Consider the following 24,497-nt stretch of genomic DNA (forward strand, 5'->3'; position numbering starts at 1 on the left):
TTTAACACAAATGCCATTTTTTGTCATCTTGACAGTTAAATTCCAATTAAAAAGTTGATTAACGTTGACATTTTTTTTCCAATTAACAAATTAATTTATACAAGTACCATTTTAATACCGATAAAAACATTAAGTTTAATTCAAGGATTGAAAATTTTTAATTTTTTTTATTTAAAAATTGATACCATTAACTTTTTAATCAAACTCGAAAGATTAAGTCAAATAAAAAAGTGATTGTTTTTTTTTTTAATTTTTAACTAAAAATTTATATCAAAAATTAATGGTTTAATCAATCTAAAAACACTAAATCAGTTAGTAAAGTAATTGAAAATATTAATGTTTTTAATAAAAAGAAAAATTAATTGAGTTTTACAATCAACATCAATTGAATTTTTAATTGAATCAATTAACAAATTAATTGAAATTTGCTAATTAATTTTTTAGTGAAGTATTTTTTTAGTGTCCAACTAAAACTGTGATTGAAGACATTTGAATTAAAATATTAATTGGATCAATTAATTTCATGATTGAATCAGAATTTTTTTTTGTTTGCGGCTTATTTCAGGACGTTTTAAATTGTATCATAAGCATAGTCATTTTGAGGAAAAATGACTGTCTAGGATTAATTACATTTTCAACAGCAATCAACTTTTGATTTTTCTTAATTGACTTTTATTTTTAATTTTAATAAAATATCAATTGTGTCAGTTAATTTTTAAATTATTTTTCAAGTTTTAAACTTAGTACAATTTTTTAATAGAAAATTTATATTTTTCTGGTTAATATGATTTAATTTAATGTTGCCCAGTTTGATCTATTACATAGGTTAATTCAATAGGGGTTTTTTAATTAAACCTTTTTTTTTGTACAATAGAATTCATTGTTTTTCTGTTTTAATTTTATTCGTTCTACTTTAATTTTGTTGTATTTTTTTTTTTTTTAATTTAATTTTTATTTTTTTTTTAAGGCATATGAGTGAGATTTGATAAATAATGTTTAGCGAAATATTCTTATTACTTTACAATAAATATTTGACAATAGGAATAAAGAAATAGTTAACTATTAATTTATATATATTTTGTTATATAAAAATATTAAAAATGTAAATATCGAAATACCAGTAATTTTCTTTGGTTTGCAAATATGAAATATTTCTGAATTTGAATTTGTATGTTTTTCTATGACTTACGAAGCTGCCCCCCGTCTATCCTTACCTGTCTATAATTGTGTGTATTTCCCTTTGGTTTCTATAACTCTTCCTCTTTACATTTCTATCGAAAATATTCTCTTAATATTTAAACATAGATCTATCTCTACCTATTGATGTTTGGATTGGATATTGAAATGAATGTTGTAATGAATTTCTTCTTTCGTTTTGTTTTGTTGCATTGTGCATCTGCATCCAAAAAAAGTGAAATTTTCTTCAATTTCTTTTAAACACTTTTCTTCTTTTCCTTTCATAAAAAGGAAATTAAAATCTGAAGATATATTAAAAAAAAAAAAACAACACAAAATAATAAAAACAAAAATAAAATTGACCATTAAACCAAACATTTTCTTCTTCTTTTTTCTCTTCTGTAATTTTTCTCTTTTTCCTGGTCGCATTAAATCTATGGGGAATTTGATATCCTCCCTCTCTTCAAATGAAATGAATAAAATGCTAAAATGACCCCGCAAAAAAAAAAAACTACAACTCCCCACCATTTCAACGACAATAACATTTCATTACAGACAAATGAAGAAAAGAAAATTGCTTAAATGAAAGTAAGCGGATGTTTTTGTAACTAACCTACAAAAAATAGCAACAAAAACAACAGCAACAAGCATACAAAACAAGACTGACAAAAATTAGCAAAAAAAAAAAAGAAACAAAATATACAAAAAAAAACAGAACAGAACAGAAACTGAACAAAAAAAACTAAACGAGAAGAAAAAGTAACAAAATTAAATAAAGTTAAGAGGAGCACAAGTTTTTTAAATGATTTTTGTCTTAATAGCCAAATCTGAAAAAGGAAATACAAATCTCGTAACATTAGTTTTAACCCAAAAGGACTGACAGGAGAGTTGGTCTTTGTTAACCCTAATGGACCTGAAACATAAGTTGAAAGGAAAAAGTCACAAGAAGAAAAAAACGGAAGAGTAATCCTAATTAGAAAATATGTTCCAAATGATTAAGAGCATTTTGTTGAAAAGATGCTAGCAATTTAGTTAGACTAATTCCAAGTTTTTTTTTTTTTGTATAAGAAAAAAAAAACTGGGTGATGATAGTTGAAGTAAATCTATGGGGTTATGGAAATTACTTTTCTAAGGATAATTAATTTCTTAACCTTTGATATATTTAAGTGCAGAAAATTTTAATATTCTCCACCAAAGGTTAGCCAGTACAAAAAAAAGCGTAGCCCAAAAATAATGAAGTGGTTCAAAATTGGAATTTTTCATGGACTTGTCATAAGGTGAAAGACATTTTTTTCAGCATTGATTTTGCATTATTACTTCAGATGCTATTTCAGAATTTTAAATTTTATTAAAAAAAAAATAGACACAGCCTTAAATTAAATTTCCCTACTTTTTTAATTTTACATAAATTAAATACTACTAGCTTATATTTTATGGCAAATCCCACGTCTGTCTAGAAATGCATAAGTACATTTTTCAAGTATTTGTTTAGAAATTTCCAATATTTATTCACAATAAATTTCAGAAAATTTAAATTTATTACTAAGACTGCACAAAACAATAAATTTTTTTATATATTACCTCAAAAGGCCATCTTGTGCAGTTAAAATTAAGTCCATCTCTAGAAAAGCTCTTTTGGATATATAGTATCCTTTTTATACCCACCACCATAGAATGGTGACGGGAGTATAATAAGTTTGTAATTCCGTTTGTAACACATCGAAATATCGATTTCCGACTATATAAAATATATATATTATTGATCAGGGACAAATTCTAAGACGATATAAGCATGTCCGTCTGTCCGTCTGTCTGTCTGTCTATACAGTCTTCAATAATAAAGCAACCGTGCTGAAATTTTGCACAAACTCGTCTTTTGTCTGCAGGCAGGTCAAGTTCGAAGATGGGCTATATCGGTCCAGGTTTTGATATAGTCCCCATATAAACCGACCTCTCGACTTGAGTTCTTGGGCTTATAGAAATCGTAGTTTTTATCCAATTTGCCTGAAATTTGAAATCTACAGGTATTTTATGACCATAAAGAGGTGTGCCAAAAATGGTGAGTATCGGTCCATGTTTTGGTATAGCCCCCATATAGACCGATCTCCCGATTTTACTTCTTGGGCTTATAGAAACCGCAGTTTTTATTCAATTTACCTCAAAAATGGAAATCTAGAGGTATTGTAGGACCACAAATACGTGGGCCAAAAATTGTGAGTATCCGTCCATATTTTGGTATAGCCCCCATATACACCGAAAGAATTCTCTTCGTTAATTTTACGAAGAATTCTTCATTAACTATTCTTCCTGAATTCTTCATTAAAATAACGAAATTTTCATTCATTTTCGTAAATTTTACGAAGAACATTTTACGAATATACGAAACTTCTATGAAACATTCTACATTAACTTTTCTTCGTACAAAGTTCGTACTTTTAACGAAACTTTCTTCATATTTCATGAATTTTGTGAAGAAGTTTTTACGAATATTTTACGAAACATTCTGCGTTAAAATTTCTTCATAAAAAGTACGAAACATTTTCTTTGAAATAACGAAGAAGTTTCATTGAAGTTGTAAAATTTCCGTTCGCGGCATTAAATTGTCTTTTATAATGTGCTTGAGTGTATTCCTTTATTCTTTGTTTTATGCAAGTCTATGCTACTTCTCATTTGGGTGATAGCGCGCTATGAATAAAAGTGAAGCAATAAAACTACAAATTATTCAAAAACTTAAGATGTAAAGTAGTGATGTCATTTTTCACACTTGCAACTACAACCAAATGCACTTTCGACTATAATTTTTTTTTCTAAAAGTTCGAACATTTTTCAGAAAAAAGTACGAAAGTTTTTCATAAAAAGTACGAACATTTTTCATAAAAACTACGAAAATTTTTCATAAAAAGTACGAAACATTTTCATAAAAAGAACGAAATTGTTTCATAAAAAGTACGAAGATTTTTCATAAAAAGTACGAAGATTCTTCATAAAAAGTACGAATTTTTTTTCTTACAAACTACGAAAATTTTGGAAGAACTTTTCTTCGTAAAAAGTACGAAATATTTCGTACTTTTAATGAAAAGTTTCTTTGGTTGTAAAACAATGACAAATTTCGTACTTTTAACGAAATTTTTTGTTCTTTTTACGAAGAAAATTCTTTCGGTGTAGACCGATCTCCCGATTTTACTTCTTGGGCTTATAGAAACCGCAGTTTTTATTCAATTTATCTGAAATTGGAAATCTAGAGGTATTGTAGGACCACAAATACGTGTGCCAAAAATTGTCAGTATCGGTCCATGTTTTGGTATAGTCCCCATATGAAACGACCTCCCGATTTGGGGTCTTGGACTTATAGAAACCGCAGTTTTTATTCAATTTACCTGAATTTGGAAATCTAGAGATATTGTAGGACCACAAATACGTGTGCCAAAAATTGTACGTATCGGTCCATGTTTTGGTATGGTCCCCATATAAAACGTCCTCCCGATTTGGGGTCTTGGGCTTCTAGAATCCGAAGTTTTTATCCAATTTGCCTGAAATTGGAAATCTAGAGGTATTTTCGGGCCATAAAGAGGTGTGCCGAAAACGGTGGGTATCGGTGCATATTTTGGCGTAGCCCCCATAAGAACGATCTCCCGATTTAACTCCTTGAGTTTCTAGAAACCGTAGTTTTTATCTGATTTGTCTGAAATTGTAAATATTCTGGTATTTTAGGCACACAAAAACGGGTATCGGATTAAGTTTTTATCGGTCGATTTGGTAATGCCTCCATATAGACTGACTTTACTTCTTGAGGGTGTAGAAGGCGCACTGATCATGAAAATTGCTTGAAACTCAATGTAAAATTTCCAGATTTTACTTCTACAGATTTAAGATTTCAAATCAAGACGTTATTTTATAATTTTCTTGCACACTTACAAGAGATGTTAATGATTCCTCTAAAACTCAAACAAAAATGGTTCTTATAAATCCAGAATCTGATATAGTCCTCATAGGTGAAATCTTTAAATTTATCTTCGGGAAGTGTCCTCAAGCCCTCCTTAAATTTCAAAGGAAACCCTAATATTTGGTTCATGGTGGTGGGTATTTAAGATTCGGCCCGGCCGAACTTAGTGCTGTATATACTTGTTTTATTACAACTCAGCAAAAATAAATTGTTCCACAATCATTTCTCCAGATATCCTCCATTAATTTTTTCCATTTCCAATGAAGTTATTTTAAAAACAAACGCTTTAGTACTGGATGGTTGATTTTTTTCATTTGATGTTAAGGCAGCATTCGCAACCAAAATTTCATTTCTATAGGAAATTTGGTCAAAATTTTATTTCTATAGAAAATTTTGTTAAAATTTAATTTCTATTGAAAATTTTATCAAAATTTTATTTCTATAGAAAATTTTTCAAAACTTTATTTCTATAATAAATTTTGTCAACATTTTACTTCTATAGAAAATTTTGTCAAAATTTTATTACTTAGAATATTTTTCCAATTAATGAATTGTTGATTGAAACGAGCTCGAGGTCTGTATTTTTTAATTTATTTTTTTATTCAATATTTCGTCTTTTCATTATTATATTATATTTTGTCAAAATTTTATTTCTATAGAAAATTTTGTCAAAATTTTATTTCTATAGAATATTTTGTCAAAGATTACGTCTATAGAGAATTTTGTCGAAATTTTATTTCTATAAAAAATTTTGCCAAAATTTTATTTATATAGAAAATTTTGTCAAAAGTTTATATCCATAGAAAATTTTACATCCATAGAAAATTTTGTCAAGATTTTATATCCACAGGAAATTTTGTCAAAATTTTATATCCATAGAAAATTTTGTCAAAATTGTATATCCATCGAAAATTTTGTAAATTTTTGTTCTATAGAAAATTTTGTCAAAAAATTTTTTCAATTTTTTTATTTCTATAGAAAATTTACTCAACCACCGTGGTGCAATGGTTAGCATGCCCGCCTTGCATACACAAGGTCGTGGGTTCGATTCTTGCTTCGACCGAACACCAAAAAGTTTTTTCAGCGATGGATTATCCCACCTCAGTAATGCCGGTGACATTTCTGAAGGTTTCAAAGCTTCTTTATGTGGTTTCACTGCAATGTGGAACGCCGTTCGGACTCGGCTATAAAAAGGAGGTCCCTTGTCATTGAGCTTAACATGGAATCGGGCAGCACTCTGTGATAAGAGAGAAGTTCACCAATGTGGTATCACAATGGACTGAATAGTCTTGAGCCTGATACATCGGGCTGCCACCTAACCTAACCTTTATTTCTATAGAAAATTTTGTCAAAATTTTATTTCTATAGAAAAATTTTATCAAAATTTTATTTCTATAGAAAATTTTGTCAAAATTTTGTTTCTATAGAAAATGTTGTCAAAATTTTGTTTCTATAGAAAATTTTGTCAAAATTTTATTTCTATAGAAAATTTTCGCAAAATTTTACTTCTATAGAAAATTTTTCCAAAATTTTATTTCTATAGAAAATTTTCGCAAAATTTTATTTCTATAGAAAATTTTGTCAAAATTTTATTTATACAGAAAATTTTTAATAAAAATTGTATTTTTATTAAAAATTTTCGCAAAATTTTATTTCTATAGAAAATTTTTGCAAAATTTTATTTCTATAGAAAATTTTTCCAAAATTTTATTTCTATAGAAAATTTTCGCAAAATTTTATTTCTATAGATAATTTTATCAACATTTTATTTCTTTAGAAAGATTTTATTTCTATAGAAAATTTTGTCAAAATTTTATTTCTATAGAAAATTTTGTAAAAATTTTATTTCTATTGAATATTTAAGTACCTCTCACTTGGATAGAAATATTGTGTAAAATCTGCCAAAGCTTCAAGAAAAGCTTTATTTTTAGGAGAATTCTACCCACTGTGACAATTGTGATTATTAGACGTCAAGCAGAATCGGCCAGTAGTTACTTTTATACGGAGGCTGTCTTATGGAAGGGTTAAATGCATTGTATTTTTAAATTTCTCCTACCGATATTTGATAAAATATAAATTCAGAAATTCGAAGAAAAACTGATCCGTTATCCAGTTTTTTGGCTGGACCTTATGAAACCAATATATAAATCGGATAGCTCTACTAAAGAGTAGGGCCAGGGGAAGTCCCTTTACCAGCACAAAAAACAAAGTACTTCCATACAGGTTACCTTTATGTTTCAAACAAATTGGAACCGAAAAATTACGTATCCCATTTTAACTGCATAAATATTTAAAAGTTCTTTAAAATGAGCATAATAATATTTGTTCAAATATTGGACAAGAGGAAGGAAACTTTCCCGATCATGTACGGGAAAATAAAGCACCTTCCCCAATGATACCGAATAATCATGTACACTAATTAGGGAAGTCTCCTTCCAGATATTAAACCATGAAATACCCTTTATTTACCACATGATCAACCTTAAGGTAATCGGTTCCCCGGTTTCCGAGCTTACCTGGAACATACCAAAAAAAAAAAAAAAAACAAACATAAAATGGTTATTATAAATATAACGTATCACAATTTTACCTGACCTAATCCAAAATTAACTTTTTCGTTTAAAACGGCACATTTTCTTAATAGGATGTGAAAAAAAAATTGATAGAGAATTCCTAGATGTGCTTAACAATTTCCAATTTTTTTGCTGCGAATTAATTTAGTATATCAAATCATTACTGGAGCATCCTTAAATTAGTCTAATTTTTCCATAATCCATTCACTATATATTACCCAGTGAAACAGGCATTATTGTTTACAAGAAGTGAAACATTTCTATTTAGTATTAAGATAAAAGAGTAACATAACTGCCGTTGTTGTTTTAACAAAATAAAAAAAAAAACTATTTCCTGTAAGTTATATTGAAAAGTCTAAGATAATATTTTATGTTTTAAATAATTATAATTAAAATCTTACAAAAATTTAACTATATGTAAATCTTATTTATTGTAATATAATTAAATTAACTCAATGTTTTTTTTTTCTGCAGAAACAAAGACATCTGCCCTATTTATGTCAGCTAAGTTTGTTGAATTTTATGATAGCTCATAGATATTTCTTAATGAAAATACAAATTCAAAGGGAGCCACTATTATAGTACCACAATATATAATTAACAAAGAAATCAGAAGCTAAATTTATGTATTAATTTTAATAATGATTTATAATTATAATTTTATTTTAATAAAAGAAAATATTCAAATTAGTTTATTACCGATTTACTAAAGAATTCTCACACTTCTCGATAATAAATTTAAAATCGCCAAAGCATTATGACAAACGAAGAGCAATTACATCTGCTTTTGTAAAAGTAAATATATTTTTAGGGAGCTAGCTTTGAAGTCAAAACTTCATTTGCTATAGAAATGAAATTTTTACAAAATTAAAAATAGAAGTGAAATTTAAAAAAAATTATTTCTATAGGAAATTTTGTCAAAATTTCATTTCTATAGCAAATTTTTGTAAAAATTTTATTCCTATAGGAAATTTTGTAAAAATTCAATTTCTATAGAAAATGTTGTAAAAATTTCATTTATATGAGAAAATTTGTCAAAAATTCATTTCTATAGGAAAATTTGTAGACATTTTACTTCATGATAAATGCATTTTAGAATTTCACTTCTATAGGAAAGTTTGTCAGAATTTCATTTCTATATGAAATTTTATCAAAATTTCATTTCGAAAGGAAATTGTGTCAAAATTTCAATTCTAAAGAAAATTGTGTAAAATTTCACGAAATTGTGTCAAAATTTCATTTCTATACGAAATTTTGTCAAAAATTCACTTCTATAGGAAATTTAGTCAAAATTTAATTTCTATAGGAAATTTTGTCATAATTTGATTTCTATAGGAAATTTTGTCATAATTTCATTTTTAAAGGAAATTTTGTCATAATTTCATTTTTAAAGGAAATTTTGTCAAAATTTTATTTCTAAAGGAAATTTTGTCAAAATGTTATTTCTATAGGAAATTTTGTCAAAATTTCATTTCTATAGGAAATTGTGTCAAAATTTCAATTCTAAAGAAAATTGTGTAAAATTTCACGAAATTGTGTCAAAATTTCATTTCTATACGAAATTTTGTCAAAATTTCATTTCTATAGGAAATTTTGTCAAAATTTAATTTCTATAGGAAATTTTGTCATAATTTTATTTCTATAGGAAATTTTGTCATAATTTCACTTTTAAAGGAAATTTTGTCAAAATTTTATTTCTAAAAGAAATTTTGTCAAAATTTTATTTATATAGGAAATATTTGCAAAAGTTCATATCTATAGGAAATTTTGTTAAAATTTCATTTCTATAGGAAATTTTGTCAAAATTTCATTTCTAGAGGAAGTTTTGTCAAAATTTTTATTAAATTTTGTCAAAATTGCATTTCTATAGGAAATATTGCTAAAATTTTATTTCTATAGGAAATTTTTGCAAAAGTTCATATATATAGGAAATTTTGCTAAAAATTCATTTCTATAGGAAATTTTGTCAAAATTTCATTTCTATACGAAATTTTGTCAAAATTTCATTTCTATAGGAAATTTGGTCAAAATTTAATTCCTATAGGAAATTTTGTCATAATTTTATTTCTATAGGAAATTTTGTCAAAATTTTATTTCTAAAGGAAAGTTTGTCAAAATTGTATTTCTAAAGGAAATTTTGTCAAAATTTCATTTCTATAGGAAATTTTGTCAAAATTTCATTTCTATGGGAAATTTTGTCAAAATTTCATTTCTATAGGAAATTTTGTCAAAATTTTATTTCTATAGGAAATTTTGTCAAAATTTCATTTCTATAGGACATTTTGTCAAAATTTCATTTCTATAGGAAATTTTGTCAAAATTTTCTTTCTTTAGGAACAGGAAATTGTGTCAAATTTTTAATTCTAAAGAAAATTGTGTAAAATTTCATTTCTATACGAAATTTTGTCAAAATTTAATTTCGTTAGTGAATTTTGCTAAAATTTTGTTTCTATAGGAAATTTTTTCAAAAGTTCATATCTATAGGAAATTTTGTCACAATTTCATTTCTATAGGAAATTTTGTCATAATTTCATTTTTAAAGGAAATTTTGTCAAAATTTTATTTCTAAAGGAAATTTTGTCAAAATTTTATTTCTATAGGAAATATTTGCAAAAGTTCATTTCTATAGGAAATTTTGTCAAAATTTCAATTCTATAGGAAATTTTGTCAAAATTTTTATTAAATTTTGTCAAAATTGCATTTCTTTAGGGCATATTGCTAAAATTTTATTTCTACATGGAATTTTTGCAAAATTTCATTTCTATAGGAAATTTTGTCAAAATTTCATTTCTATAGGAAATTTTGTCAAAATTTCATTTCTATAGGAAATTTTGTCAAAATTTCATTTCTATAGGAAATTTTGTCAAAATTTCATTTCTATAGGAAATTTTGTCAAAATTTCATTTCTATAGGAAATTTTGTCAAAATTTCATTTCTATAGCAAATTTATGTAAACATTTTATTCCTATAGGAAATTTTGTCAAAATTTCATTTCTATAGGAAATGTTGTAAAAATTTCATTTATATGGGAAAATTTGTAGACATTTTACTTCATGGTAAATGCATTTTAGAATTTCACTTCTAAGGAAAGTTTGTCAGAATTTCATTTCTATAGGAAATTTTATCAAAATTTCATTTCGAAAAGAAATTGTGTCAAAATTTCAATTCTAAAGAAAATTGTGTAAAATTTCACGAAATTGTGTCAAAATTTAATTTCTATAGGAAATTTTGTCATAATTTCATTTTTAAAGGAAATTTTGTCTTCATTTCATTTTTAAAGAAAATTTTGTGAAAATTCTATTTCTAAAGGAAATTTTGTCAAAATTTTATTTCTATAGGAAATATTTGCAAAAGTTCATATCTATAGGAAATTTTGTTAAAATTTCATATCTATAGGAAATTTTGTCAAAATTTTATTTCTATAGGAAATTTTGTCAAAATTTCGTTTTCATAGGAAATTTTGTCAAAATTTCATTTCTATAGGAAATTTTGTAAAAATTTCATTTCTATAGGAAATTTTGTCAAAATTTCATTTTTATAGGAAATTTTGTCAAAATTTCATTTCTGTAGGAAATTTTGTCAAAATGTCATTTCTATAGGAAATTTTGTCAAAATGTCATTTCTATAGGAAATTTTGTCAAAATTTCATTTCTATAGGAAATTCGTCAAAATTTCATTTCTATAGGAAATTTTGTCAAAATTTCATTTCTATAGGAAATTTTGTCAAAATTTCATTTCTATAGGAAATTTTGTCAAAATTTCATTTCTATAGGAAATTTTATCAAAATTTCATTTCGAAAAGAAATTGTGTCAAAATTTCAATTCTAAAGAAAATTGTGTAAAATTTCACGACATTGTGTCAAAATTTAATTTCTATAGGAAATTTTGTCTTCATTTCATTTGTAAAGAAAATTTTGTCAAAATTTTATTTCTAAAGGAAATTTTGTCAAAATTTTATTTCTATAGGAAATATTTGCAAAAGTTCATATCTATAGCAAATTTTGTTAACATTTCATATCTATAGGAAATTTTGTCAACATTTTATTTCTATAGGAAATTTTGTCACAATTTCATTTCTGTAGAAAATGTTGTCAAAATTTCATTTCTGTAGGAAATTTTGTCAAAATTTTTATTAAATTTTGTTAAAATTGCTTTTCTTTGGGGAATATTGCTAAAATTTTATTTCTATAGGAAATTTTGTCAAAATTTCATTTCTATAGGAAATTTTGTCAAAATTTCATTTCTATAGGAAATTTTGTCAAAATTTCATTTCTATAGGAAATTTTGTCAAAATTTCATTTCTATAGGAAATTTTGTCAAAATTTCATTTCTATAGGAAATTTTGTCAAAATTTCATTTCTATAGGAAATTTTGTCAAAATTTCATTTCTATAGGAAATTTTGTCAAAATTTCATTTCTATAGGAAATTTTGTCAAAATTTCATTTCTATAGGAAATTTTGTCAAAATGTCATTTCTATAGGAAATGTTGTCAAAATTTCATTTTTATAGGAAATTTTGTCAAAATTTCATTTCTATAGGAAATTTTGTCAAAATTTACTTTCTATAGGAAATTTTGTCAAAATTTCATTTCTATAGGAAATTTTGTCAAAATTTCATTTCATGATAAATGCATTTTAAAATTTCATTTTATAGAAAATTTTTTCAAAATTTCATTTCTATAGGAAATTTTGTCAACATTTCATCTCTACAGGAAATTTTATTTCTATAGGAAATTTTGTCAAATTTTCATTTCTAAAGGAAATTGTGTCAAAATTTTAATTCCAAAGAAAATTGTGTAAAATTTCATTTCTATACGAAATTTTGTCAAAATTTCATTTCGTTAGTGAATTTTGCTAAAATGTTTTTATAGGAAATTTTTGCAAAAGTTCATATCTATAGGAAATTTTGTCACAATTTAATTTCTATAGGAAATTTGGTCAAATTTGCATTTCTATAGAAAATTTTGTCAAAATTTTATTTCAATAGGAAATTTTGTCAAAATTTCATTTCGACAGGAAATTTTGTCAAAATTTTATTTCTATAGGAAATTTTGCCAAATTTTCATTTCTAAAGGAAATTTTTGTCAAAATTTCATTTCTATTGGAAATTTCATTGGGTTTATCGCGTTTGAGCAGTTAAAAATCAACGGTTAACCCGAGTATTTCGAAGTGATGGCGATATTCCGACGTAAGTCCTTTGTAAATGCGATCGAAATGAATCTGATATAGCATCCATCTAAACCCACCTCTTTGTTTGAGTTCTTGAACTTTTATATATAGTGTGACCCCTCTATATCTTCCACCCTGCCACCATTTGGAAACACTAAATCCTATTACAGATGTATCAGATGTTGACCTTAAAGCCATAAAATTTGATTAAAAATACTTTTTTTTATTCAATTGATATTTTTTTAACAAATTATTATTGTAGTCTAACAATTTCCTATGAATAGGTATTATGGTTTCATTAATTGTGTTTTTGTCGTTTTTTTTTTTTTTTTTTTTTTTGATTTATTTTATGTCGCAACTCTATAATCTCCAAAGGTTAAAATATTTGCATTTTACTTCATAGTTTTTAGTATTATTTATTTATTTATTGAGATCTACTATCCAAATCGTTGAGGATACTAAGCCTTCAATTTACTTAAATGGTTTCTTCTATACACAGTAATATATTAAATACCAATAGGCCCAATTTTTTACCATCTAATATTTTGAAATAATCAACCATCATCACTCATGAAAACTTCGTGCCAAAAATTAAAAAAAAGAAAAAAAGAAATAAATTTGAATGTAGTTAAAGTAAAACAAATTGAAACCTCTCCCTTCTAAAATGAAATAAATCTCTATGGTCCAATAAACATAGGCAAATAGCAATTTGTTTTATTTCTTTTTCTAAGGGAACATTTAAGTTCCTAAATTGTTGTTATTAAATAGAAATTTATTCCAGAAATATAAGAAACAAAAAATATACTATTAATGTCTTCATTGTTATTTAATAGGTTAGATATTACAAACAAAAAACAATCCTTAAAAATTAAAAAAATATATATATTGTATAAAAATTGATACCTAGCACGTATCGTTAAATTAATAATAAATAATTGCCAAGAATTTATTTGTGAAAACAGCCCCCACACTACCCAGATCCTAAAACAAAACGTTAAAAAAACCTACTAAAAAAGAGAAATGAATCAAAAACCAAAAAAAAAATATTTGCAATCTAAAAGAAAATACTAATTATATTTAAAAAAATTAGACTTAACTGAATTTTGTTTTCAATGTTGTTTATTAGATGTACATTTCATGTGAATGATGATAAATGAAAATTTATGAGTAAATAAAGAAATTTCAGATTTTGTATGTGCGGAAAAGAATTGGCATTTTTTCTATTTCTTAGGAAATCTATATGAACTTATTACGAAAATATGGGAAACATAGAAATTTCTTTAATCACCGAAAATTTAGCAATAATTATTGAGGTTCACTTAAAAATTAATTGATTGAATATAAATTAAAATAATTCAATACCTCTCTGTATACACAGAAAAAATATCAATTTGGTTTGAAATTTTAATTGAACTAAAAAAAATATATGTATATTAAAATCTTAATTAATTTTAATGCCTTTAAAGAGTCTTCTTGCTGTATACATATATACGCCTAAAAGTATGCACTACAACATTGCTTTATAGTTTATTAATTAAATTCACAGGTACACAGAAAAGCGATCACAAAAATATTTACAATTAAAAAGTTGATTGAAATTGAAAATGTAATTAATTAAACAATTAACTGAAACCCTTCACTTTTTAATCAAATTACAAAATAAAATTAATTTAAAAAAAAAATGATAGAAATTTCTTAATGTTTTACCGAAAATATATATTTTAGGAAAAAAATATTTTCAATTAAATATTAAAATTTGGAAATATTTAGTTTCTATACACATAAAAAATATCTCCAACATATTTCCATTTGAAATAGTTAATTAACAATTAACTTTTTAATCAAATGAACAAATAAAGTCACTTAAGAAAATGATTGAAAATAATTTCGTGATTGAATAGATACATTTTTTTCTGTGTTTGAATTAAATTGTTAATTTTTATAATTAATATTTGAATTAAAAGTTTAATTGCCACAATTAATATTTTAATTAGACACGTCAACATTGTCAATAATTTTTATACCCTCCACCATAGTATGGGGGGTATATTAACTTTGTCATACCCTCTGTAACACATCGAAACGTTGCTTTAAGACCCCATAAAGTATATATTCTGGGTCGTGGGGAAATTCTGAGTCGATCTAAGCATGTCCGTCCGTTCGTCTGTTGAAATCACGCTAACTTCCGAACGAAACAAGCTATCGACTTGAAACTTGGCACAAGTAGTTGTTTTTGATGTAGGTCGGATGGTATTGCAAATGGGCCATATCGGTCCACTTTTACGTATAGCCCCCCATATAAACCGACACTCAGATTTAGCTTGCGGAGCCTCCGTTGAAATTTGACTATGAAACATATGTGTAATAGGCAAGGATGGAAATACAAATTTTAAGAAAATACAAACAAAGTATTTTTTTCCGAAAAAGTTCCTTCTACTAAATTTCCACAAAAATTCCATTGGACGATTATTGCCAGAGCTCCTTTGGATTGAATTTTAAAGCAAATAAAATTTTGTTTGTTTTGATCAATTTTAAATATTTGTTTTAGTTTTATATCCGCTTACAAAGACTACCGTAGTATTGTAATCAGTGTGGTCACAGTTGGTAGAGTTCTACAAAAATGTTTTTTTTTTTGACAAAATTTTCTATAGAAATAAAATTTAGACAAAATTTTCTATAGAAATGAAATCTTGACAAAATTTTCTATAGAAATAAAATATTGACAAAATTTTCTATAGAAATAAAATTTTGACAAAATTTTCTATAGAAATAAAATTTTGACAAAATTTTCTATAGAAATAAAATTTTGACAAAATTTTCTATAGAAATAAAATTTTGATAAATTTTCTATAGAAATAAAATATTGACAAAATTTTCTATAGAAATAAAATTTTGACAAAATTTTCTATAGAAATAAAATTTTGACAAAATTTTCTATTGAAATCAAATTTTGACAAAATTTTCTATAGATATAAAATTTTGACAAAATTTTGTTTAGAAATAAAATTTTGACAACATTTTCTATAGCAATAAAATTTTGACAACATTTTCTATAGAAATAACGTCTTGACAAAATTTTCTATAGAAATAAAATGTTGATAAAATTTTCTATAGAAATAAAATTTTGACAACATTTTCTATAGAAATAAAATTTTGACAAAATTTTCTATAGAAATAAAATTTTGACAAAATTTTCTATAGAAATAAAATTTTGACAAAATTTTCTATACAAAAAAAAATTATGACAAAATTTTCTATAGAAATAAAATTTTGACAAAATTTTCTATAGAAATGAAATTTGGCAAAATTTTCTATAGAAATAAAACTGTGCCAAATTTTCGATAGAACTAAAATTTTGACAAAATTTTCTGTAGAACTAAAATTTTGGCAAAATTTTCTATAGAACTAAAATATTGACAACATTTTCTATAGAACTACAATTTTGACAAAATTTTCTATAAAAATAAAATTTTGACAAAATTTTCTATAGAAATAAAATTTTGACAAAATTTTCTATAGATATGAAATTTGGTAAAATTTTCTATAGATATAAAATTTTGACAAAATTTTCTTTAGAAATAAAATTTTGACAAAATTTTCTTTAGAAATAAAATTTTGACAACATTTTCTATAGCAATAAAATTTTGACAACATTTTCTATAGAAATAACATCTTGACAAAATTTTCTATAGAAATAAAATGTTGATAAAATTTTCTATAGAAATAAAATTTTGACAAAATTTTCTATAGAAATAAAATTTTGACAAAATTTTCTATAGAAAGAAAATTTTGACAAAATTTTCTATAGAAATAAAATTTTGACAAAATTTTCCACAGAAATAAAATTTCTTAAGCTACACTTATAGTTTAGTCAATGCATGGCTTTAAGCTGAGATCAAAAAAAAAAAAACAACAATAACGATTGAAGAGAAGCCAGCAATAACAAACAAAACGAATGAAGATAGAGGAAGCACGCTCAAAAAAAAAAAATCCCAGCCAAATACATTCAAATCGATGATTTGAGTTTGGCAAAGGAAAAGAGATATGCTGGCAAATTTGTTTAGGCAGTAGCCGACTATCAAACCCCTTTTTCGGGAGGTTCAAGTGTAGTTCACTTTGGGTTGAGTGAATTACCCGAATTTATTCTGATAATTGGTTGATAGTTTTGCTGCAAATAGAGGATGCTGATGAGGAATGTGGTAATTCCGAAACAGCTGTACATCCAACCATCTTGCAGTCTATAGGGCTTTGCCCAAATAAATTTGACAAGCATACTTTTCCTCTGTTGGTTAAGCTACACTTATAGTTTAGTCAATGCATGGCTTTAAGCTGAGATCAAAAAAAAAAAAAACAACAAATAAAATTTAGACAAATTTTTCTATAGAAATAAAATTTAGACAAAATTTTCTATAGAAATACAATTTTGACAAAAATTTCTATAGAAATACAAATTTGACAAAAAATTCTATAGAAATAAAATTTTGACAAAATTTTCTATAGAAATAAAATTTAGACAATATTTTCTATAGAAACAAAAATCTTGACAAAATTTTCTATAGAAATAAAATTTTGACAAAATTTTCGATAGAAATAAAATCTTGACAAAATTTTCTATAGAAATAAAATTTTAATAAAATTTTCTATAGAAATAAAACTTGGACAAAATTTTCTATAGAAATAGAACTATGACAAAATTTTCGATAGAAATAAAATTTTGACAAAATTTTCTATAGAACTAAAATTTTGACAAAATTTTCTATAGAAATAAAATTTTGACAAAATTTTCTATAGAAATTAAATTTTGACAAAAATTTCTATAGAAATACAATTTTGACAAAAATTTCTATAGAAATACAATTTTGACAAAAATTTCTATAGAAATAAAATTTTGACAAAAATTTCTATAGAAATAAAATTTTGACAAAATTTTCCACAGAAATAAAATTTTGACAAAATTTTCTATAGAAATATGTTTTTCACAATAATATTTTATTGGTAGTTGTTAGTAAGATTTTCTCCAAATGCTGGCAGATAATTTTTGTCTCAAGTTTCAATCGTGGCTGTAGTGATTCGATAACTTCTTATCTTGATAGTGTTCGTGTGGATACTTAATGAAGAATCCCATGCCTTTTCCGACCAAAACATTCTTGAAATTCAAGAAAATTGTGTTTTTAACTATGACTTTTACAAAATTGAGATTTTCTTCTCGTATGAACTGGTCTGTAAGTAAGTGTGTTATAGACTTTCTCTAAATATTAAAAAATTTTGTCAAAGTTATTGTACCATAAATCTGATATCGGTCCAAAACTGTATACAGAAAAGGTACTAAATCATTCGAAGGGGTACTACGGCACTGACCAAGGTGAAAAAGTATTGAACAAAGTACTATAGTACTGCATTTTTCATCCCTGGTAGTAAGGCTTTTGGAGATTGGTATCTGGCATTTTCTTTTCAATAACTTAGTAATAACAATTTCATAATCTTCATGTCCAATAAGCTCCTATTAGAAATTATGTAAAGAAAAAGGTTTCATTTGTTTTGAAAAAAAGGTTTCATTTAATTTAAAAAACCCTTTATGTGAAAGTTTTTATCTGAAGTAAATACATTTAATATTCCAATTTCGAATATTCTATACAATTTAATTAGGGTTTTTTTCTTGTGTAATTTTTGGAGCTTTGCAAATATCTCTTGAGTATAGAACCAGCGCTCTTTCTGGGCCCATGTGGGCAATGCTAAATCACTATCTTTTACTGATTTATGTCATGTCATTGATTTCATTTCTGTCTTTATCATTTGTTTCCGTTTCCTTGGATAGCTTACCATTTTACTTCTTTGGTTTCTATTTTCTTCACTTCTTATTGCTAATGGCAAAATTTAGCTTATTTTGTATCTTGGTTCGCTCATTTTGTGGTTGTTTTTTTTTGTGGCTAAAAGCAAAAGTGTTAAAGATTTTTAGCCACATCATATGCAAAGTATGGCTCGTAGGCTTTTTTGTAAAAAAAAAAAACATATGAACTCTTTTTGTATGGGTTTTCACTCACACCAACTCACTCACTTGCTTCTTGCTCCCTCCCACACACTGCCAAATCCCAATATGCCATAATGAATATTGTGCTGACATTTGCTTTCTCATCACCTTCATCCATATTGAGATTTGTGTAGGAAGAATATTGGAAAAGCTATTGGCATATTGTGAAACGTCCATCACCATCATCACAACCATAAGCACCATCATCTCACCATCTTCATCATCATCATATCACTACTTTGAAAAGTGTCATGTCATCATTCACCCCGAAATTATCATAACCCACAACCACCAACCAAGTATCATCATTATCACTTTCCCCAGTAAAAAAAATGTATTTGAAAAAAAAGCAAAACCAGAGAAAACAAAAAAAAACGTCCTGTGCCGTTAAATGTCTTACACCTGTGCTCGCATATTTTAACCTTAAATTACACCAATTTCTAATAAATTTTCTTTATATCTCTTCACCGTTTTCTTTTTTCCAACACCGAATATAAAAAAAACTGTTTTTTACAAAATAAAATCAACACCTACACCATCACAACCACAACTACTAAACAAAAAAAATGTTTACATATATCCACACCGTAACTTTTTTTGTTCTTGTACAAAAACCAAAAAATATATTTCCAATTTGAAAATTTTCAACAACAACAAAAAAATGTGGTTTAAACCAACAAAACCAACCATGAATATTCATCCATACAGAATATGGCAGCAGCTGCATCCCCAGATAACAATAGAGGAGGAGCAAAATCCAAATCAACAAAAACTCCAAACAAAAGAGATCCTCACTATGAGTATAAGCAAATGGTAAATGAGAAGGATATGGATGAAGATGACGATGACTATGAAGACCAAGTGGATGATGTTAGAGTAGAGCCTGTCTATATCATAGATGATGAGGATGATGATGATGAGGACGATGAAGATGAAGACGAAGATGATGATGACGAAGAAAATGAAGACGCCGATAATGACATTGCAACTCCTACCCCCAATACCTTAACCGATCATCCTGATACCGATTCGGACTTTTTTGATAAATCCCGGCCCTCGAATCATCCATATACCAGTGATTCGGAAAGTGATACCCAAAAAATGCACAAATTCCGCTTACAAACCTCCTCGGGTCGTAGTACTCCAGATCTTTCATCCTCCTCGCCATATGGTGGCATACATCATCGTAAGTCGGTAAGTTTCGATTTAAGTGGAGATGAACGTTCGAAATCCGATTATGAACGTTCCAAAACACCCGAAACTTATACCACACGTCAATATGAATCGGAGCAGGAATATGCCACACCCAAGGGTCGTTTACCACGTAAAGGAATTTTACGTTCGACCAGTCCTTCATCATCCAACAACTCTTCGTTAGAGAAAAAACGGCCCGAAAAATTACCTCCTTTAGTTCCCACAGTGGCCAGAATCAAAGAAATCGAATCACCGGTAGTCCAACATGCAATCTCTCGTAGTACTTCACCAGCACCCATACGCCTGGGTAGTCCTCCACCAGCTGGTGAGAAGGTTTTGGTATCCCGAGAAATCGAAAGAGATAATCCCTTCCGTGAAGCTTTCCTGGATAAGAGTCGCACCGATGATGAATATACCGAAATAGCCAAGGCCATATCGAAATCTCCACGTTCACCTAAGGAGAGTTATTTCTTTGGCCCCAAATCGGGTTGGAAATCGAATGAGGATCTTTTGCATACGGAAAAATGGCAATCACAATCGCAGCAAAGCTCCAAGTCCACAGAAAATCTCTATAGCCAAAAGATGAATAAAAAACAACCTCCACCTCTGCTTCCCAAACCCAAGATAAAGAAAGCCGATCTAATGCGTAATTATGCTTTGGAGACTTTTCAAAATACCGATGTGGGTCATGGAGACTTTGCCGTCTTCGAACATGATCCCCATACCAATGAAATACATGAAGTCGCGCATGGTCGTCCCTCAACACCTTCCCAAAAGTTGCCGGTAAGAGTTGTTGCCTCTTCACCGAAAAGTCCTAACCGACCCAAAGAAAGTCCTCCTCCACCACCGGTAAATTTTGCTACCCTTCCCAAATTGCCGCCCAAAATGCAACCACCACCCACAGTTCTAGAGTCTGAGTATATGGAAATATTACCGCCCCTACCACCACCGGTTCACACTATGTATGCTGTACCATCCATCGATGAAGTGCCACCATCTCAACGCCGTCCTGCTGATTTCATACACGAAAACTCTCCCGATAATATTCTGGTGTCCGAAGAGGAGCATCGTCAAATTCTATTGCAAGAGAATGAGCTACGAAACCAGATACGTCAGAAGTCGGGCAGTAAAGCCCACATTCCCGAATTGGGGGTGCCGCATGAATTGGCTCCCCCGGTGCCCGGTGTACACAGCGGTCACAGACATAGACACATGGTAAATGCTTCCGAAGATAGTTGTGAAGACCTAGACTTTCCCCCACCACCATCTCCACCTCCATCAACCCTACATGATCCTAGCCTTACCATATCCTATGCCCTGATCAAAGACACCCTTATAACCCATGATAATAACAGTAGTTCGGCTTGTTCAAGTGATTCCACATCCAATCTTGTAAATACTAACCTCAAAACATCTTCTGTATCTTCTCTTTCCCATGCTGACCAGCAACGTTTGGATATAGCATCATCACCGGCATCAGCTACGGGATTGGTGGGGGTTCCTCCAAAACTTAGCTCCTCCATAACAAGAGGGGCGGCCACAACAACAACAACACCAACTAGCTCAGCCATCAACACTACATCCACTGCAGTATTCAATCCGCCTCATTCACGCCCTCAGCCTGATCCATTGTCGCCCACACAAATCTTTCCCACAGCTCAAATTTTACCAGTCCAATATTCCAATTTGCCACAACCCCAACAGCCAAGTGCGGCTCATGTTTTGGCTCCGGGTCAGTCTATTATAGCTTTGACGACGGCTCCGAGTACTGGTGGTGGCAGTAGTGGTGTTGGTGCTACTGGATCTACTGGGTATGTGTTGTTGCCTCAAGCCCTGCTGACGGGAGCCAGTACTTCTGGCGGAACCACCCACCACCATATTATTCTACAACAACAGCATACGCCACAATTGCATATGCATCAGCAGCGCATAGTGGTGAGTGAAGTTAATCATGATGAGCAAACGAAACAGCAGATTGCTACTGCTAATGCTCCCTCGTCCACTGCCCCCAACACCAGCACCCAAGTGTTCAATTCTTCAAGCACGACCTCCACAAATAATTCCACTAAATACCACCAAGTTGTTAGGCGTTCTGAGGTTACTAACCCCAAATTCTCCCATGTAGATCCCCCGGTGTCATCACCACCACCCACACCCTCTTATAGTGACTTGAAATTCCACTCAATATCCGATCTGGTGGCTCACGACACTGAAAATAATTATCAGAATACCACCACATCGCCCATGGTAAATTTCTCCTCAACTTCATCATTTTCCATAGACTCCTCCACTTCTTCGCTACATCGGCGTTACAATTCGCAAAACTTTCAAGTGAATAACATCAGTAGTGCCTATTACGAAGCCGCTGGCCTAATGGAGGACATCTATTCCACCATTGAAGAGGAGGCTATTTATAGCAATACATCCTTTTTCGACTCCAGACGTAGTAGTGATACCTCATTAAATTGTCGTTCCTCAATGTCGCCACCACCTCCACCGCCGTTACCACCCAGACGTCCATTGAAACCAACAAAATTGCGTAAAGCTCCTGCCCCACCACCAGGCGGTGTCCGTCCGCTTAAATTGCGTTCTCAATCGCAACCACAGTTAAGTTTAACCGGTGACAGTCGCCGGGCCAATCAACCGCCAACACCTAATACCACAGCTGCCAGTGGCAAGGAGACCACTGTTTAAGAAGCTTCAGCTATTCAGGCTTCTCATTTCCTTTTCCTTGGTGTTCATTCCTTGATTATGTGGCGAAAATGGGGGGTTTGGGTGTCAATTTCTTGGTATGGAGGAGTATCGTTTTAAGGATTTTTTGTCATCTAATGGTGTTGGTGGTTTGCTTGCTTGTCTCTCGGATTTTCCTCCTGGCTAAGCTTTAGTGTGTGGCTGTTTTCTGTTTGGATATTTTGGTTATGGGATCTGGGGACATAATGGGACATTTATAGGAAATTTTTTCATTAGTTTATATTAAGCCAATTGCTTTTATATGGTTTTATTTCAGCCTAAAACTTGTGTGGGACTTTTGTTTTTTGTTTTCTCCTTTTTTGGCAGGAGCTTTGCGGTTTGCTTTGTGCTTTCTTATATTTTCAATGGCTGATTTAAAAAGTTGGCCAGTTTTTGTTTGATATCCTTTGATTGGGGCTGCTGTTCTCTTTATTTTTCTTTTGAGTGTTAAATTCAGGTGGAGTTGGACAAAAGTCTATTAAATTTAAATTTAAATTTAAATTTAAATTAAATTAAATTAAATTAAATTTTAAATTTTAAATTTTAAATTTTAAATTTTAAAATTTAAAATTTAAAATTTAAAATTTAAAATTTAAAATTTAAAATTTAAAATTAAATTAAATTTTAAATTTTAAATTTTAAATTTTAAAATTTAAATTTTAAATATTAAATTTTAAATATTAAATTAAAAACAAACATAAATTAAACCTAAAATTTAAAATTTAAATTTAAAATTTAAATATAAATATAAATATAAATTAAATAAAAATTTTTATTTTTTATTATTTAATTTTTTTTTTATTATATTATTTATTTATTTATTTTTATTTAATTTATATTTAAATTTTAAATATTAAATTTTAAATATTATATATTAAATTTTAAATTTTAAATATTAAATTATAAATTTTAAATATTAAATTTTAAATTTTAGACGTAAAACTTAAAATTTTAAATTAAAAACAAACATAAATTAAACATAAAATTTAAAATTAAAATTTAAAATTTAAATATAAATTAAATAAAAATTTTTAAATTAATTTTTTTTTATTATATTATTTATTTTTATTTAATTTATATTTAAATTCTAAATATTAAATTTTAAATATTATATATTAAATTTTACATTTTACATTTAAAATTTAAAATTTTAAACTTAAAACTTAAAATTTTAAATTAAAAACTTAAAACATAAAATTTCAAATTAAAATTTCAAATTTAAATTTAAAATATAAATATAAATTAAATAAAAATTTTTAAATTTAAATGTAAATTTTAAAATTTAAAATTTAAATACAATTTAAATTAAGTTAAATTAGATGAAATTCTAATTTAATTCAAAGTTTAATTTTAAATTTAAAATTTAAGATTTTAAATTAAAAACTTAAAAAATAAAATTTAAAATTTAAGACTTAAAATTTTAAATTAAAAATTAAAAATTTTAAATTTAAATATAAATTAAATAAAAATTTTTAAATTTAAATATAAATTTTAAAATTTAAATACAAATACATTAAATTGTGTTAAATTAGATTAAATTACATTACATTTAATTTCTATTATAATAATTTATATCAATTAATTACATTTAAGATTTAGAATTTTTAAGTTTAAAATAAAAACAAATAAAATTCAATATTTAAATTAAATTTAATTAAAAATAAAATTAATTGATATAAATCGA

At 27.3% G+C, this 24,497-nt stretch overlaps 1 protein-coding gene across 12 annotated transcripts in view; it reads left to right on the forward strand.

Moving 5' to 3' along the window:
• The window catches only part of scrib (scribble planar cell polarity protein), a 712,308-nt gene that overhangs the window by 479,286 nt on the left and 208,525 nt on the right, over positions 1 to 24,497 (forward strand). For 9 of the 12 annotated variants that reach the window (XM_075292328.1, XM_075292330.1, XM_075292336.1 and 6 more), the window contains 2 exons: positions 19,598 to 21,298; positions 21,530 to 22,018. The exons of 1 other annotated variant lie outside the window; for it this stretch is intronic. In XM_075292328.1, the coding sequence (XP_075148443.1) occupies positions 19,598 to 21,298; positions 21,530 to 22,018 (2,190 nt within the window). The remainder of the gene's footprint in view (positions 1 to 19,597; positions 21,299 to 21,529; positions 22,019 to 24,497) is intronic. 2 more of the 12 variants (XM_075292334.1, XM_075292335.1) reach the window with 2 other exon arrangements.

Source organism: Haematobia irritans, chromosome 1 (genome assembly GCF_050003625.1).
Source record: "Haematobia irritans isolate KBUSLIRL chromosome 1, ASM5000362v1, whole genome shotgun sequence".
NCBI lineage: Eukaryota > Metazoa > Arthropoda > Insecta > Diptera > Muscidae > Haematobia > Haematobia irritans.